Source organism: Larus michahellis, chromosome 1 (assembly GCF_964199755.1).
Source record: "Larus michahellis chromosome 1, bLarMic1.1, whole genome shotgun sequence".
Taxonomy (NCBI): domain Eukaryota; kingdom Metazoa; phylum Chordata; class Aves; order Charadriiformes; family Laridae; genus Larus; species Larus michahellis.
Window position 1 is genome coordinate 184,536,852 of NC_133896.1, and position 18,636 is coordinate 184,555,487.

The following is an 18,636-nucleotide window of genomic DNA, read 5'->3' on the forward strand; positions in this document are numbered from 1 at the left end:
CCACCTCACTACAACCTCCTTTCAGGTAGTTGTAGAGAGCGATACGGTCTCCCCTCAGCCTCCTTTTCTCCAGGCTAAACAATCCCAGCTCCCTCAGCTGCTCCTCATAAGACTTATTCTCCATCCAGACCCTTCACCAGCTTTGTTGCCCTTCTCTGGATGCGCTCCAGCACCCCAATGTCTTTTTTTGTAGTGAGGGGCCCAAAACTGGACACGGTAGTCAAGGTGGGGCCTCACCAGTGCCGAGCACCAGGGGACAATCACTTTGGTAGTCCTGCTGGCCACACTGTTTTTAATACCAGCCAGGATGCTATTGGCCTCCTTGGCCACCTGGGCACACTGCTGGCTCGTATTCAGCTGGCAGCCAACCAACACCCCCAGGTACTTTTTTGACAGGCAGCTCTCCAGCCACTCCTCCCCAGGCCTGTAGCACTGCATGGGGTCGTTGTGACCCAAGTGCAAGACCCAGCACTTGGCCTTATTGAAACTCATACCATTGGCCTCAGCCCATCGATCCAGCCTGTCCAGAGCCCTGTGTAGAGCCATCCTACCCTCGAGCAGATCAACGCTCCCACCCAACTTGGTGTCGTCTGCGAACTTACTGAGTGTGCACTCAATCCTCTCGTCCAGGTCTTTTAAAAAGATACTAAAGAGAACTGGCCCCAACACCGAGCCCTGGGGCACGCCACTCATGACTGGCTGCCAACTGGATTTTAATCCATTCACCACCACTCTGGGCTTGACCACAGTTTTATTCAGCCAGTTTTTCACTAAGCAAAGAGTAGGTCAATCCAAGCCATGAGCAGCCGGTTCCTTCAGCAGTATGCTTGTCAATGGCTTTACTAAAGTTTAGGTAAACAACATCCGCAGCCTTTCCCTCATCCACTAAGCAGGTCACCTTGTCATAGAAGGAGATCAGGTTAGTGAAGCAGGACCTGCCTTTCATGACTCCATGCAGATGTCCTGCACAGGTGTGTAATGGCACACAGGGCAATCTGTTCCATAACCTTCCCAGGCACCAAGGTCAGACTGACAGGCGTGTAGCTCCCTGGATCCTCCTTTAGGCCCATCTTGTCATATTTACTAACCTCCAGTCACTGATACCACCCTGGTTTGCCAGGACTGCTGATAAATGATGGAAAGTGGCTTGGTGAGAACTTCCGCAAGATCCCTCAGTAACCTTGGGTGATCCCATCTGGCCCCAAAGACTTGCCTCTGTCTAAGTGGTATAGCAGGTCACTCAGCATTTCCCCTTGGATTATGGGGGCTTCATTCCGCTCCTTATCCCTGTCTTCCAGCTCACTGGTCTGAGTACCCGGAGAACAACTGGTCTGTTAAAGACCATTAAAGACTGAGGCAAAGAAAGCATTGAGTACATCAGCCTTTTCCTGATCTTTGGTCACTATGTTTCCCCTGGCATCCAAGAAAGGATGGAGATTCTCCTTAGCCCTCCTTTTGTCGCTAATGTATTTAGAGAAACATTTTTATTGTCTTTTACGTCAGTAGTGAGATTAAGTTCTAGTTGGTCTTTGGCCCTTCTAATTTTCTCCCTGAATAACCTCACAACATCTTTGTAGTCCTCCTAAGTTGCCTGCCCCTTCTTCCAAAGGTCATAAAATCCCTTTTTTCCCCCCTGAGTTGCAACCATAGCTCTCTATTCAGCCAGGCCAGTCTTCTTCCCTGCCAGCTTGTCTTTTGTCACATGGGGATAGCCAGCTCCTGCACCTTAAAGATTTTCTTCTTGAAGAATGTCCAGCCTTCCTGGACTCCTCTGCCCTTCAGGACAGCCTCCCAAGGGACTCTGTCAACCAGGCTCCTAAAACAGGTCAAAGTCTGCCCTCCGGAATTCCAAGGTGACAGGCAGTTCTGCTCACCTCCCTCCTTACTTCTCCAAGAATTTAAAACTCTTATCATTTTATGATCGCTATGCCCAAGATGGCCCCCAACCTTCACATGACCCACAAGTCCTTCTCTGTTTGTGAGCAACAGGTCTAGAAGGGAACCTTTCCTAGTTGGCTCACTTGCCAACTGTGTCAGGAAATTATCTTCCACATACTCCAGGGACCTCCTAGACTGTTTTCTCTCTGCTGTATTGTATTTCCAGCAGACATCTGGTAAGTGAAAGTCCCCCAGAAGAACAAGCATAGCACCCAGTGAACTTGCTGCCACTAGAGGTTGTAAAGGCATACAGTTTCAACCTGTCTAAGAACAGATCAGACAAATTCAACCTCGAGAAGGTAAGATTCAGGGGCATCTTATCAATCTATGCAAATGCCTGACAGGAGACTGTAAAGAAGATGGAGCTATGCTCTTTTCAGTGGTGCCCAGCGACAGGACGACAAACTGGAACAGAGAAGATCCCTCCCTCCAAATATTTTTTTTACTGTGAGGGTGACCAAGCACTGGCACAGGTTGCCCAGGGAGGCTCTAGAGTTTACATGCTTGGAGATATTCAAAAGTTGCCTGGACTTCATCCTGGTCAACTGGCTCTAAGTGGCCCTGCTTGAGCAGACAGGCTGGACAAGATGACCTCCAAAGGTCCCTTCCAGCCTCTACCACTCTGTGAAATTCATGCATCCGTGTGTAGGCAAATACTGAAAGGCTTAGTCAGGATTGTATTCCCTGACAAAGATAATAGAACAATTCTGGATGCCATGGCTGCATAAGAGCATAGGCTGTGTCCTCCTCCTAAAAACCATCTCTTTTTGCCACTGTTGGAAAGAAAATACTGTGCCACTAGGACATTTCCCCTATGGCCTTATGAAAAGTAGAGTACGTGTTCTGAATTCATCACCAGATCTTTGGATCACAAGGACCATACCAATAAGCACACCAATTATTGATACTTAGTAATTATAGAACGGAAGCACTCTAAACTCTTAGCCACAATTGGGCAGTTAGTGACCTAGGCCTGAACACAAAGCATCCTTAAATAATAAAAATGAATAGTGGACAACAACAGTAAAAAGATGGATTTGTAAAACATTGCATTAAAATGTCTGCTCGTGGTTGATACACTTTTTCTTTCTTTACAATTTGCGAGAACTGCAGCAACCTGCAAGAACACAAAATTCACTGGAATCGACATTCAGTTTTGTGTTAATAACTTTATATTAGACAGAAATATTTGGTTTCAGAAGTGGAAAAAGGAAGAACAGGTACTTAATGCTGTTAAAATGCTTCAAAATTGCATTTCCTATAATGATCTGTTTCATCATCTTCATTTCTTGTCCCTTTTTTCTCACTGGGACAGTCATGCATGATTACATACATCATTTACTGCTCCCCACTGGCAGAGAAAGTTTTAATTACTTAAGGCTATATATGACATTTACCTATGTATTTATTACTCTAATGTAAAACTGATTTAATTCCATTATGTGAGAACTGTAGTATAAACATGAAGCCATTACACTATCAGAGAATTTCTTAAAATAAGTTATTAATTCAGCTAACTAATACTAAAATCAAAACTTTTGGTCCAAAACTCTTTTAAAATTAACTACTTTTATTTAGGAACGAAAGACCATTTTCTAAATCACTAATGGTTATTAATTCCTTTCAAGGGTGAAAAAATAAATTATAAATCCTTTTCCTCATGCCTTGGAGTAAAAAACACTGTTAAAGCATTCAATAAATTATTCAAAACAAAGCACTTAAAAGTGCAGAAATCATAATTTTTTTCTGTTTTAGCTTCAATCAGTTCACTTCAAGTGTTGCTTCGAATTGTGAGCTAACCAAGGGCTGATCACTGTAGCACACTCATACTTTCCTGTACCTATTAACTGAAGCAGCACGGTACAACAATCAATTCATGGCCAAGCCGCTTCGTCTCCCCAGGGTAGGCACGCTAGGTACAATAAACCCTACACTTCTTTTTTTGTTTGTTTGTATCTAGAGAAATGTAGGCAATTCTGGAATGAACCCCAGCCCTGAATCAAATTATAATAAAAATATTTATACGGTAGCCTAAGGACTTGAGCATTTGATCATAGTTAATTCCTCACGTCCTACAATCAGGAAGAACATGCTGAAGTTAAAGGTCACACTTTTTTTTTTCTTCCCCAAATCAGAATCAAGTAAACACACACAAGAAAAAGACTGTTCCAAACTACTGCTCAAAGATGTAATTTGACAAATAGCAAAAAAGCACTTAAAAACTGACGGCACATTTACTAACATTTAGCTACATGGATTTTGAATCATAACAATTTATTGCATAAAATTGTTATCCAGAATGAAAGAACTCTGCCTAAGGGTAAATAACAGCCTTGACTCTTTCTTCTCAAGTAGAACTGCCTGCTGCGAAGTGAGAACAACTGCTTTGGAAATTAAACTCTATTTTTCACCAAATAAAAAGCAAACTGGCTTTTTAACTTACAATTAAATTTGCCTGTAGCAGGGCAGTAACTACCACTTACAATAAACTTTGTTATTAATACATTTAGTACACTTCTTTTACCCTTTCTGCTGCATTTGGATTGTAACAATAAAAAAAAAATACCTCCTAGGGAATCTCTTAAGAAACAAAGGTTTACAATATGAGACTGAACTCCTAGGTATTATACACTATTACCCCTTCACACTTCTTTCTAATATGAATTTTGAAGTATACATAAAACTACTCCCTTTTCCTACCAGTAACCTCAACATTTAGCCTCAAAATTAGCTCACCAAAATACAAGAATCATTAAGTATACTAGAGACCTTTACTTTTAGATAATCTGTAATTTGCCAGATTCTACGTTTCAAAAATATAAGGGCCTACCAACAGTCTCACCAATCATCTCGGCAAGTTTTGCTTCAGCCTTCACTTACAGATCATCTGACATTTTGATTAATAGCAATACAAAGTACTCTTTCTTCATAAGAAGCGTACGAGCAATTATCTCACAGATACTGATCCTCACTGACTGAAACACCAGCCGCGACCAGAACACTGGGAACACTATGAAGCAGTAATTATTTGGAACAGTATTCTCATCTAAATAAGTCCATGACACATTATCTTATATTGTCAAATAGTCTAGAAAAAAGATCACACAGTAACATTCTCATTTACTCCTTACTTATTCATTTACTGTCACTTAAACAGTGACACTCAAAAAAAAATATTGAAATTTCTAGGCAGGAATTATCTTATGACAAAATCAAATGCTACAAAGTATACATTTATTCCACATGAACTGTATTTGCAGTGTGATAATATTGCATTCATTGCACATACACTGTATTTGTAGTGTGAGTCTTTCATTACTAAAACTTGATTCCTCCTGAAAGCAATTTCAAACAACATTCTGAATGGAAAAAATGGTAACACAACTACACAACTAGAAGCTGACAGATAGGTGCAAGGGCAATAATTTGACTGGACAAACAACATTAATTCTGAAGTTCTGTAATATTATTTGACTTAATAACACTAACTGTTTTAATAAGTATAAAAGAAACTTATTTCATCGTCTATACAAGAAGCCAAATTAACACTTCTCAGACATTGCAGTGGAGAGAAAAAAACCTGGCTTCAAAACAAGTAATTTGAAATAGTCACACAAATACAAGTTTTCTGTCTTTTTATGCAAACACAGTTCAGCATTTCATTTAAGCTTTAGTGGCAGGATTAGACAAGGAATGGCAATGTCCTCGCTCATATATCTTTGAGAGTTGACAATCTATCTTGCTTATTTGTCAACTATTCTCTTCTGTAAAGCTTTCTGAACAGGACAGAAACATCAAGTTCACGAGGAAACTGCTATCAAAGTAGCATCTGGCTTCTACAGACTTGTTTGAGCACTATCTGTCTATCTGTCAGTCTAGATATAGAACTGGAACTATGATTTCCAGTGGTCATGGTTCATCTGTCCAAACTGATTTCCTGTCACCCGCAGCTTTTCTGCCATGGCCACATTTATGCTGGGCACCTGATGGTGTGCTGTGAGCTGGTCCATGAGAAAAATAAAACAATACTCTGGCAAACTGCACGATGGGACCAGAGAACCGAGGGTACAGCAACAGGCAATAGTTAACTTTCTATACTTTATATTACCAGAGTAAAACAGTGAAAACCTAGTTACCGCTCTTTTAAACATATCACATAAAGCCAACAGAACGGGCTAACAGCAAGTGCTGAAAGTTATAGTCAGCAACACACCAACGGTTATTAAATGGTTTCCCTTCTTGTAAACAGAATGTGTTCCAAATTATTTCTTGACACTGACATCCAAAACAAGCTAATATTTATAGAGTAGCATTTATTTGTGGAAGCCTAGGTAGAACAAACATGAAAAGAGACTGTCCAAAATATCACCAATAAAGCTAACTGATTCTATTGACCCTTCTCTTATCGATTAGCTGGCATTCTTAAGAACATGTTAGTTCCACGTGTCTCTTTTCCCTCCTCATCAATCTTAAAACTTAGTGCTTTTTAACTGGAGAGAGAACTCACAAGACTTAATACTAAATATGAATAAAAAAAATGATTAGATGGGATGGGTTTTGCTGTTGGTCCCAGAAACTTCTTTTTAATCAAACAGGCAGTTTCACTTAACACCAGGAACACTTTTAAAAACCAACTTTTACCTATAAAAGCACAAAAAAGATGCCAAACAGAATCTACTAGAATGGACACTGCGTAACACAAATGTTCAGATAAATTTTGGTCCAGTTTGCTCAAATCCATAAAATGCAAGTCAACATCAAAGAAAACTAGCTGTAATAAAATCTTTCAATAAGCCATAAATACTTGTAAGCCCCCTCTATTCCTTTTTAGCCTGATTCCTGTCACAATAGAACAAAATTTGCTGCAGGAAGACTTTTTCATACATTTTCTCACAAATGAGTGAAAGTTCCTAGGGCAGGCTACAAACAGTCCCAAGTACTTGCTGGATTGACTGTCACTACTACAGACACACATCTCTCTATTTTTACATCCACATCTCTGAAAGGGAATAGCTGCTTATGAACACGATGGTCATTTCTGTGTAAAGTACTTCTTTTACTGTTGCTCATGCTAAGTTTGGCACAGTTTATTTTAAAACATCCAGTTTGTCTTTCTAATCACAAATTCACTTAAAACACTGATGAAATCTGCAATACAGAATTCATATGTGAGGTTACCGATTTCAATGCTTTCCAAATGCTTACTATTATTTTGGTTTTGCCTCAAAAATATGCAGTCTACAGATGGTAATTGTCAAAGGCAACTGTTATGTTGGTATAAAACACACTGTTTAGGAAAGTAACCACCCATGACTGCACTACGTTTCATACATTTGATCAATGTTTTCAATCATTGCTGACCATGAAAGGAATCAGTTCCCATCTTATAAGATGTATCTTATAAGATACATTATACATAGGACCTATTTACACATATTTGACTTCAACCCTAAAAATATTGTGACAGTAATGTTTTAAAAGCTTATCATATGAAAGTCCACAGTCAACACATTAAGCTTGATGTCATTAAATGTAATATGCATTCTGTAAGACAAGCATTTCCAGTGGTGTTACCTCACCCTTTGTAATTCCCACTTTTCTATAAGATGCTCCACTTCACCTCCAAGAACTGCTGTGTTACTGTCATCCAACAGCAAGAATCCATTTCTCACTTCAACGGTTCCTGAAAGCTTAATTTTTGTTCCAGGTGGAGTGTTCAGGCTAGAAGTAAAAACACAGTCAAATATTTCAAAATTGTTTATTAATATTTTGCCACCAAAAACATATAAAACTCTACTCGCAACATTGTCATATTTCATAATAAAAAATAGCATCAAAAACCTTTGCAATAATTCCTTCAGTATGCACAGTACTTTTCAATAGCTTTATTGGAATGCTTCCCATTCATTACACAAAAATGCCATATTGCAAATTAGATTCTAACAGAGATGAATGTTTGCAAATTGTCTGTTTGGTTAAAATCCAATTTAACAATACCAAACTAAGGATATGATGTTTAGACTAACAGAAGATGTCTCAGAATCAGTTGTCTAAGAATAAGTTCCTCATCCTAGGATGCATTTATAGTTAATAAATGAAAGATCTCCAGATGTTTAACCATCTCATTTGTTTTAGATATTTAACTTAGGAGAAAAAAAAGAGCTGGTAGAAAAAAAGCTTTCTATACATTACTAAGAGCCAGGACTGTACCAGAATAAAAAACATACATCTTGTAGTGCTGCTTCTCTCATTATTCTACCATTTGAAAACATATGGATGCTCTCTGTGGTCTGCTCCCACAAGGAAGTACCTACCTGCTTTTCATGTGAATCTACCCTATGAAAAACAACAGCAGATGCATAAAAGAATCACACATCTCCAACCCATAATCGAAAGACATAACAAGCACCACAATCTGGAAACTTATTCTTGTAAGAAACAGGATGCAGTCAGTTATAACCTTCGAACCAAGAGACAATAATCTCTTCAAAATACGCTAAAACTATCATTGCAATCACAGGACCACACCACACGGTCAGGAACATTCACAGTGAAGTCAGCCAATTTCAGCAATAGTGGCATTAATCTTAACAATATTAATGGATTTTCGGTATTGTTCTGATAAAAGGTAAGAAACTGAGATCAGAAAAAACAGACAAGAAAGAAATATGGAAAAAAGTTACAAAGGCAGGGAGCAGTAAACGGAAACCCTAAAAATGAAGAACTTCTAAATTAGAAGAAAACTATGCTTTTTACTATTTATTTAAAGAAAGACTATGTACTGAAACAGCATATTAGTCCAGGTTAATAGTCCAACATCAAACCTGAAACAACCACAGACAACACATATTAAACTTTCATACAACGTTACTTGAAAAGAAGAGCTCACATGATTATTAGAGTGATGAGTTATATAATCGTAGAATCATAGAATCGCTGAGGTTGGAAGGGACCTTTAAGATCACGGAGTCCAACCTTTAACCTACCCTGACAAAAGCCACTTCTAAACCATGTCCCTAAGTGCCCCATCTACCCTTTTTTTAAACACCTCCAGGGATGGTGAATCCACCACCTCCCTGGGCAGCCTATTCCAATGTTTAATAACCCTTTCAGTGAAAAAATGTTTCCTAATATCCAATCTAAACCTCCCCTGACGTAACTTGAACCCGTTTCCCCTCGTACTATCACTTGTCACCAGGGAGAAGAGGTCAGCCCCCATCTCTCTACAACCTCCTTTCAGGTAGTTGTAGAGGGTGATGAGGTCTCCCCTCAGCCTCCTCTTCTCCAAGCTAAACAACCCCAGCTCCCTCAGTTGTTCTTCATAAGGTTTGTCCTCCAGACCCCTCACCAGCTTTGTAGCCCTTCTCTGGACACGCTCCAACACTTCAATGTCCCTCTTGTAGCGAGGGGCCCAAAACTGAACGCAGTACTCGAGGTGGGGCCTCACCAGTGCCGAGTACAGGGGGATGATCACTTCCCTAGTCCGACTCACCACACTATTCCTGATACAGGCTAGGATGCTGTTGGCCTTCTTGGCCACCTGGGCACACTGCTGGCTCATATTCAGCTGGCTGTCAACCAACACCCCCAGGTCCTTTTCTGCTGGGCTGCTTTCGAGCCACTCTGCCCCAATCCTGTAGCGCTGCATGGGGTTGTTGTGACCCAAGTGCAGGACCCGGCACTTGGCCTTGTTGAACCTCATACCATTGGTCTCAGCCCATCGGTCCAGCCTGTCCAGATCCCTCTGCAGAGCCAACCTACCCTCAAGCAGATCAACACGCCTGCCCAGCTTAGTGTCATCTGTGAATTTACTGAGGGTGCATTCGATCCCTTCATCCAGATCATTGATAAAGATATTAAAGAGAACCGGCCCCAGCACCGAGCCCTGGGGGACACCACTTGTGACCGGACACCAACTGGATTTAACTCCATTTACCACCACTCTCTGGGCACGGCCACCCAGCCAGTTTTTTACCCAGCGAAGAGTACACCTGTCCAGGCCATGAGCAGCCAGTTTCTCCAGGAGAATGCTGTGGGAAACAGTGTCAAAAGCTTTGCAAAAATCCAAGTAGATAACATCCACAGCTTTTTCCCTCATCCACTAAGTGGGTCACCTTATCATAGAAGGATATTAGGTTTGATAGGCATGACCTGCCCTTCACAAACCCATGCTGACTGGGCATGATCACCCTGTTCTCCTGCATGTGCCGTGTAATGGCACTGAGGAGGATCTGTTCCATGACCTTCCCAGGCACCGAGGTCAGACTGACTGGCCTGTAGTTCCCCAGATCCTCCTTCCGGCCCTTCTTGTGGATGGGTGTCACATTTGCTAACCTCCAGTCAGCTGGGACCTCCCCGGTTGTCCAGGACTGCTCATAAATGATGCAAAGTGGCCTGGCGAGCACTTCCACCAGCTCTTTCAATACCCTTGGGTGGATCCCATCCAGCCCCATAGATTTGTGCACCTCCAGGTGCTGAAGCAGGTCCCTCACCGTTTCCCTTTGGATTACGGGGGCTTCATTCTGCTCCCCATCCCTGTCTTCTAGCTCAGGGGGCTGGGTACTCAGGGAACAACTGGTCCTACTGCTGAAGACTGAGGCAAAGACTGCATTAAGTACCTCAGCCTTTTCCTTATCCTTGGTCACTATGTTGCCGGCCCCATCTACTAGAGGACAGAGATAATCCTTAGTCCTCTTCTTATTGCTAATATATTTATAGAAACTTTTTTTGTTGTCCTTGACAAGAGAAGCCAGGTTTAGCTCTAGCTGGGCTTTGGCCCTCCTGATTTTTTCCCTACATAGCTTAACTACCTCTTTGTAGTCCTCTTGAGTGGCCTGCCCTTCCTTCCAGAAGCCATAGATCCTCTTTTTTTCCCTAAGTTGCAACACTAAACACTAGTTCTCTGATGGTTTTGAGATTTTTATCTAAAAGCTTTCCAATTGTGCCTTCTACTGAGTGTTCTTTAACTATTTTGTGATCTAGAATCTACTTACACTGGAGCCTGTTTGCTTTCCTTTTCTGCTCTCTTTATATTCACATTGGAATATGATATTCCATGTTCTGCTGGCTCAAGCTAAAATTAAAATATCATTAAGTGTCCTACGTTTTAAGACAGCATCACTCTAAACTGCAAGCTGGCTCCTTCTCAGAAGGAGTAGTTTAACAGTAAAAGATGACATTTAAAAATGAAGTATAAAAGGTCTCTAACTGTTGCAGCTAGCAGAGAAAGAGAGTGGAAGATTATTTTTTTTTAAATCAAAGTAATCCAAACTAGAGTGAACAGCAAAGCACATCATGACTCTAGAGACTAAACACTAGAGATAATTTTCAACATCTTCGTAACTAAAAACACAAAAAAATCCCCATGTTCATCAGTAATTAGCCTCTCAACCTTCATTTTTAACTGAAGAAATATTTACTCACTCAATCCAAGTTAAAGCTTTGCCGATGGTAAAGCAGCTCTAGTTGCATTAAGTTAGGCGTGTCAGGCCTGTGACATTCTTACTACCAAAGACAGACAAAAGATCTGCTACTACTAAAAACTGGGAACGTGGCTCAAGTTTGCACACACCAAAATGCCATGTGCTGTGTCAACTCAACTCATCAGATAGCTGCAAAAATCCACTTTCTTCCGTTATGTACTTCAGCATAAATGTATTGTAAATTACATTCATATACACCTTTGCATGCTGAATTTAAGGTTGTTCTTTGTACACAAAATTTGAGGAAGAAACCTGTTTCATGAAGAAAATTTTCAATATATTACTAAGGATACTTCCATTATTTTAAGGACATTTAATTATCAAAGCAAAACTTTGAAAATAAAGTTGTTCACCTTATTTTTGACATGCTGCTGTATTCTACAGCTGTGCAGCTTGTGTGTCCATCCGTCATCTGTAAACGTAACATTCTGGGAGCAGCCTGAGATTCCTCGTTATCCTTTGGTGCAGCAACATTGCGTATTTTCTGTATTTGCAGAACACACGGCCCTTCCAGCTATATATGCAAAACAGAAAAGACAAAACTGTTAACACCCACAAAGCAAACACACTGTAATATAGAGACATGCTAACAGATGCCCCCAGGCAAAGGAAAGTGTAATTTGATCAGGAAGTCATGTTCAATTTCTGTCACTCATGTACTGTACATTCTAAAGCATGATAAAAATGTCTTTTTCAGTTGTGATGCTTCATACATGTCTGCGATACCAATTACGGAAAATAAGTGAATGAAAAGAGTTGGCGGGGGAAAACAAACAAAATCACAAATATTGTCACTTCCAACGTACTGTGGAGTCCAGGTAAGATTTTACATGCTGTACCTCAGCGTCTCATTGACAAAGTGTTCTAAAGAAACAAACAGCCAGTTTTGAAGACAATCTGGTGGTATCAAAACTACACATCAAGTACAACCACTTTGTAAGCCCTAACTAGGAACACAGCTTCTTCAAACTGAGGTGCAACCAGAACGTAACAACCTCAAGGGACATTACTATCTGCTGGTTACCTAAAAATGCAGCATATCCTCCACAGTTAATGTTAACAACAACAACAAAACACTACAAAACCCCAAAACAACAAACGACCAAAGCCAAATCAAAACCAACCAACCAAACCACTTCATCATATCTGGGTTATAGCTGAGCACACAGTCATTCTGATCCCTATAACAATAAAAATGAATAATCTGTAGCCGCTCGACTGATCTCCAGTACCTGAGAGACAGCAGAAAATATGAAAAAGCACACATTTCATCAGCTTCTTCCCTTTGAGAAACAGAATAGGTAGCCCAGAACAACACAAAATGAGAGCAGATAAGCAAGAGGTGAATATATATAAAGAAAAGAGAAATTAATAAATAAAAGAATAGAAGCAGTGAAACTAGATGAATTAGATGAGGAAACAGGAACTTTATTTAGGATAAGAATAAAGGAGAAAGGAACATACTTTGGAATACCATCAAAGCATGAAATTGTACTAAGAGGAGGAGGAAGAGTCACTGAAAGAAGCAAAAGCAGCAACCTACAGAGTTCACATCTTAAATGGTTTTGTAATAATAGATAATATTATATTATCCAGATAAATGAAAATTTCTACATAATTTTCCTATTCTTGAGACTTTCAAATAAATTTAATTTGAAGGCACCTACACAATTTATGACTTCAAATTGAACGATGGAAAATAAAATATTTGGGATAGAGGATTTCTCAAAAGCTAAAGAAGTTACGTTTACGTGCAATCTACCGAAACTCGGAAGCTTTCGTATCTTTTTTCTTCAATACAGAATGTTTGATGAAAAGAGTATAAATAAGAACAACAGTATTTTTAGTAAATGCTGACTGAATCTTATTTCTGTCAATAACAATTAAAAGACTAATTTTGTTTCTCATACAAATGGAATTTTTTTTCACTTTATTTCAACATAAGCAAAACTGGATAATCTAACATATAGTAGGAAAACATGTTTCCCTCCTCTATCTGTTGACTACAGCAAAGCAGCCACCACAAAAAAAAAATATAATTCTCTTCTGGATTTTTTGTACAGAATTATTCGTTCTATAGCAGTGAATGAACTACAGTGCCACACTCATGGGTTGCTTCAACAAAAGTCTATGCTTGTCACAAATTAACGCTAACAGTTTTTTATATTATACAATGTTTTCAAAGTAAAGATGAAGAAACACTAGGCAACTGAGAAGCACGTCTAGTTAACCACAACTACGTTTGTCACTCAGCTGAATAGTAGCTTTACTATTATGGCAATTGCTTTCACAAACGTTGAGCAAATTCTAGTTCTAGGTACTTGCTTTTGGTTTTGTAGATCCCTTAAAAAAATCTGGAGTGAAAAGAACTGAGGGCTAGGCTAACTATGAATATACATGCCAATATGTTCAGGGGTTTGTGCCCACAGTGTCAAGCATACACTACAATAAAGCAGAGCTGCACATTTGTTGAGCTTGGACAGTAGTGGCTCCTTCTTTAACAACAAAAATTACATGCACAGAAAACAGGTGCAAAAGAGGAATGGAAGTCTGTAGTTTTATCAAATATGCACCACATTAACACCATAATTATTTTTATGGACTCAACCGGGACCTTAAGAACATCTGCATCTCCCAGTCCCAGTTCAGCTAATTTTCCTCTCATCACATAAGACAAGCACATAGTGACAGGAGAAAAGAATGTCAGTCTTCCTGCAGAACAAGGACAACCATCACTGGATTCCAGGTGAATACAGAAGACCTATGCCAGTACTCCTCGTGTGGACTATTTTAAAGCATCATTGTGCGAACCAAGACAGCAAAAAATATTATAATAAATAAACAAAAATCAAATCAGTTATGGTCAACATGTACACTTGTACATTTAGTCAAAGAGTCAGCCAATCTGAAATCTCTTCAGCACTTGGCTGTTGAATGTCAGATACAAAAAGGCGAGACAGTTTTTGTATATCCAACAAAGATATCTGGCTGGTTATATCCCGACTATTAAGGTTGTGAGTCACTTTCCATTATAAAAAACACAGCTTTCAGTTTTACTAACACTTTGAACACTTCATACACGAATGTTGAACATAACAGACAAATTCTACATTATCTGGAGTTACACACACACACACACATCACCCCCTGAAGGGGAAGAAAGAGAAAACATTTCAAGATATCTGTTAGATGAATTTAACTATTTCTAAAAAGTGACAATAAGTTTGGCTCATGATTAAAGCAAGTTCTTTCTTTCAGCACTTCTACAACCTCTACTCTTTTAAAAAAGGGATTGCAATTTGACAAGGCTGTGGTAACACCTGGAATTAAAAGATACACATTTTTGTAAATATTAATGGCTTTGTAAAGGTTTGTACATTTTACAATGTTTTGGAGAGTTTAATGGCTATTCAGCATACTTAACAGATGAGAGGGCAAAAAAGTAATAAACTAAATACACAGATACAGAAATCCTAAGAAACACCCCATAATGGAGACATCAGTGAAGTCCAGAACTCTTAAATGGGCCACTGTAGTGTAACTCAACGGCCCATCATGGCCATTCTATAACCTTTCCATGGATCTTGTGGAAAAGACCAAACTTATTACAGGGTGGACACCAAGGTTGGACACGAAGGGCCACAGAGCTCATTAAGGGACTGGAACATCTCTCCTATGAGGAAAGGCTGAGAAAACTGGGACTGTGCAGCCTGTAGAATGGGTCCGTCTGAACATCAGGAAACACTTTTTTACTGTGAGGGTGGTCGAGCACTAGAACAGGCTGCCCAGGGAGGTTGTCAAGTCTCCATCTTAGAAGACACTGAAAAGCCACCTGCACATGATCCTGGGCACCTGGCTCTAGGTGGCCCTGCTTGAGCAAGGGCATTGGATCAGATGACTTCATCAGGTCCCTTCCAACCTCAACCACTCTGTGATTCTGTGACTGTTTTCTTGTATACAATCCCACGTTATTATTTAAGTAATGCCTTCATTCTTAAGCTCCAAATAGTACAGTTGTAGCTTGCTCTCTCCAGAAGTATTTACAAACTGGACAAGCAACTGCACACATGTTGAGGCTGGAATGCTATGAAAAGTGGTTCAGTTAACTTTAATTCATAAAAAAAAAAGTAGAAAAATAAAGAAATTGCATTTTATGTGCCGTAGTAGTATGAACAGCTTTCAGTGATTACAGTCTAAAGGATGCAAATAAGTTTAGAGTACAGAACATACACTAAATTGAGTAATGAAGACTAGCTTTATCCATCATTAATCCCATAATTAATGCCCTGCTCAAGGTGAAAAATATAACAATAATATCTTACACTATATAATGCTATAATATTCATACTGTAGGTTTTACATCAATATATGGGAAAACTAATGGGTAAGTCAGAATCTGAAATAGCAGAAAGAAGCGTAATAGGAATGACTGGAAATGAAAGTTTAATAAAAAGTCATTGAGACATACCACATCCCACTCCTTCCTCTTTACCCACAAAACCTATCAGTGCTAATTCAAGAACACAGGTGACTTTTGGAAAGAAAAAACAAACAAACGATACCCACCAAAGTAAACAAATATCCACACTATTATATGACAGAATATACTCAGGTCTTTCTGGACATTGTTTTAATTAATTAAAACATCATTCACTCATGTAGTTAGTTTATAGGCATTTTTAATACGAAGAAACAAATCTAGGTACTTACATCACATCATGTTCAGAAGAAAAACATTCTGAAATATTAACTGCTAACTAATATTAGTTAATATTAATATTAACTGATAACTAATATTAACCTCTCTCTACAACAAATCAACAGCCTTTCCAGCAAATCCTGAAAGTCAGTAAAACTCTTTTGTATCAGTGCTCTTCAAAAAGTGTTTACACCTGGTTCAATATCTGCCAACTAGGACGTTAATGCTCACAAACAGGGATTAAGCCACTAACGCCATCCTTAGAATAAGAGGAGATGCTCCAGATCAAGCTAGGGTGACAAAATATCAAGAAGCATGCTTGCCAGCCTGATCAAGGTAGAAAATAATGTTCTAAAAAATCAATCTCTTCAGATCCTTAAGTTACAGAGACAAAGTTTTAAGCAACGCCCAACAGCTGGCTAATAATTTTGAACAAGTTTTGCAATATAGCAACTAGACTATATTCTGTCTTCCTAGAGGCATTGCTCTGACACGCTCAAACTGGTCTGAAACCAAAAACGAGTCAGCCCCTCACAAAGAGTTAGCTTATTATATCTAACATTATATACTTTTTCTCAAAAATATGGAAGTAATCATGCCTTTTTAAAACCTCCTGAAATAGGCATTAAGACTGAAGAACATAATCAAAACACCGATCAAACTGAAAAGCTCAAGGCCCACAGCTTACCTAAGGCTGCCAAACAGCCATTTCTACAAAGACTACGACTTGGTTTGATGTGTCATCATTACCACACGCATCGTCTTGCCAAAATCCTCTCAATTGGAAAAAAGCAAACAACTAAAAATACGTATTTTTGACAAAAGGATGATTTTTGACACATGCACTTTCAAATGCAGCTACATCTGGAGATCTGATATAGCAATCAGTCTCACTGGAAGGTAAAGACGAGCACCTCAAGACTGGAGGGAAGTTCTTTTTTTAAATGCAGATCAGTTGTAAGTGGAAAAGCAAATCTGATCATCCCTTTTTCTTTTTTTCTTTCTTTTTTTTTTTTTTCCAAAAAAAGCACCTGTAGGAAACCAAAATCCACAATCAAAGAGACACGAAAAGGCAAGAAAGCACAGTTAGTTGTATTACAGTAATGAGACAGAAACTAGGAAACATATGAGTAACCTTAAACAGGAATTAGAATCATTGGCAACTTAGGTTTTAACTGCTTACCATCAATCTGTCGGTACTCAGAAAGCACCTCTCTGAGCTCAGAAATTAAATCCTTTCTGAATGCTACTGCTGGAATGAACGTTTCCATTGTAATGGAACATAAATACTCAAAATCAGTTATGCCTTAAATGTAACATCATTACTAAATTGTAGGTTATAACTTTATAGTCTTCTTTGCATTTTTATTCCACTAAAAATACTTAATGTATATTTATGGTATATAGCCATCTAGATGGAAATGGGAAGGTTCAGCTTTTTCAAATCCTATGCAAATGTGGCCATCTTGTGGTTAGTGCTGGTAATACTGATTTTTTTAAATCCATACAAAACACAGTTTTAAAGAGTGAATAAAACATTTCTGTGCATTAGTGACTGAAGTTAACAACCACCTATAATGGTCAAATACCTGTATTGTTTCACTCTAGGATTCTACATCAGCTTTTATGCAAAAGCAAAAACTGTATTTGCCTATTACACTAATACTACAAAAATTATTTTCTATGCAAGATGGAAATACATCATATGTTCTAAAGATACATATAAATAATACTAATCCTAGTCTTGAATGAGAGGACTAATAGCACATAATTTCTATTCTTTCTTGACGCATTTCTGAATCACAAATCACTACTTTCTACTAACATATTGTATTAATGAGTCAGTCCTATCCAAACTATATCCTTTACCTGCATAAAGCAAATCCTCTCCTTTATAAACACAGTTCTGTAACATAAAATATTTGTATACATTGCAAGGTAAATAGCTACAGTATTGAAAGAAAAAGACAAAGAAAGCAAAGATACAGTACACTAATAACCTGGGCTAAAACCAGATTTTTTCTGTGCAATCATTACTTCTTTTCAAAACATGGAGGATTATCATCCTCCAGCAAATGGTTTGCAGGTGTTTGTTTTGTTTTGGGTTGTTTTTTTTTTTTAGAGTAATTTTCTAAGATCTATGATCCAAATAAAGACAATTGATTAAAGTAAGACCAAACTAAATTTTACTAAAAGTTCACATGCAAAAAATCCTAGCTCCCTAACAATACTGATAGAAGTATGTAAGTAGCTAGGATTTAACAAATACCGTTTGTTAAACAAAAAATTGTCTTTAACAAAGGCCATTAGGTGCCAGTTTTCTTCTGTCCTGCCTGTTTCCTACAGCTTCTCAAAATTCCTGCTGCTGTTGTTAGGAGTCATTATCTAAGAGATAAAAAAAATACTCTTTTCCTCGTTAACTATTAAAAATGGAAGAAGTCTGTAAGCACCTATCTCTCCCAACTATCTGACAATCTCGGAAACAGAAATGCCTTGAATCAAACAAACTTTCAAAAA

At 38.7% G+C, this 18,636-nt stretch overlaps 1 protein-coding gene across 4 annotated transcripts in view; it reads right to left on the reverse strand.

The window, feature by feature from the left end:
- TDRD3 (tudor domain containing 3) overlaps nucleotides 1–18,636 on the reverse strand; it is a 113,554-nt gene that overhangs the window by 47,135 nt on the left and 47,783 nt on the right. For all 4 annotated transcript variants that reach the window (XM_074564530.1, XM_074564546.1, XM_074564553.1 and 1 more), the window contains 2 exons: nucleotides 11,774–11,934; nucleotides 7,518–7,659 (listed from right to left, as the gene is read on the reverse strand). In XM_074564530.1, coding sequence (XP_074420631.1) covers nucleotides 7,518–7,659; nucleotides 11,774–11,934 — 303 coding nt within the window. The remainder of the gene's footprint in view (nucleotides 1–7,517; nucleotides 7,660–11,773; nucleotides 11,935–18,636) is intronic.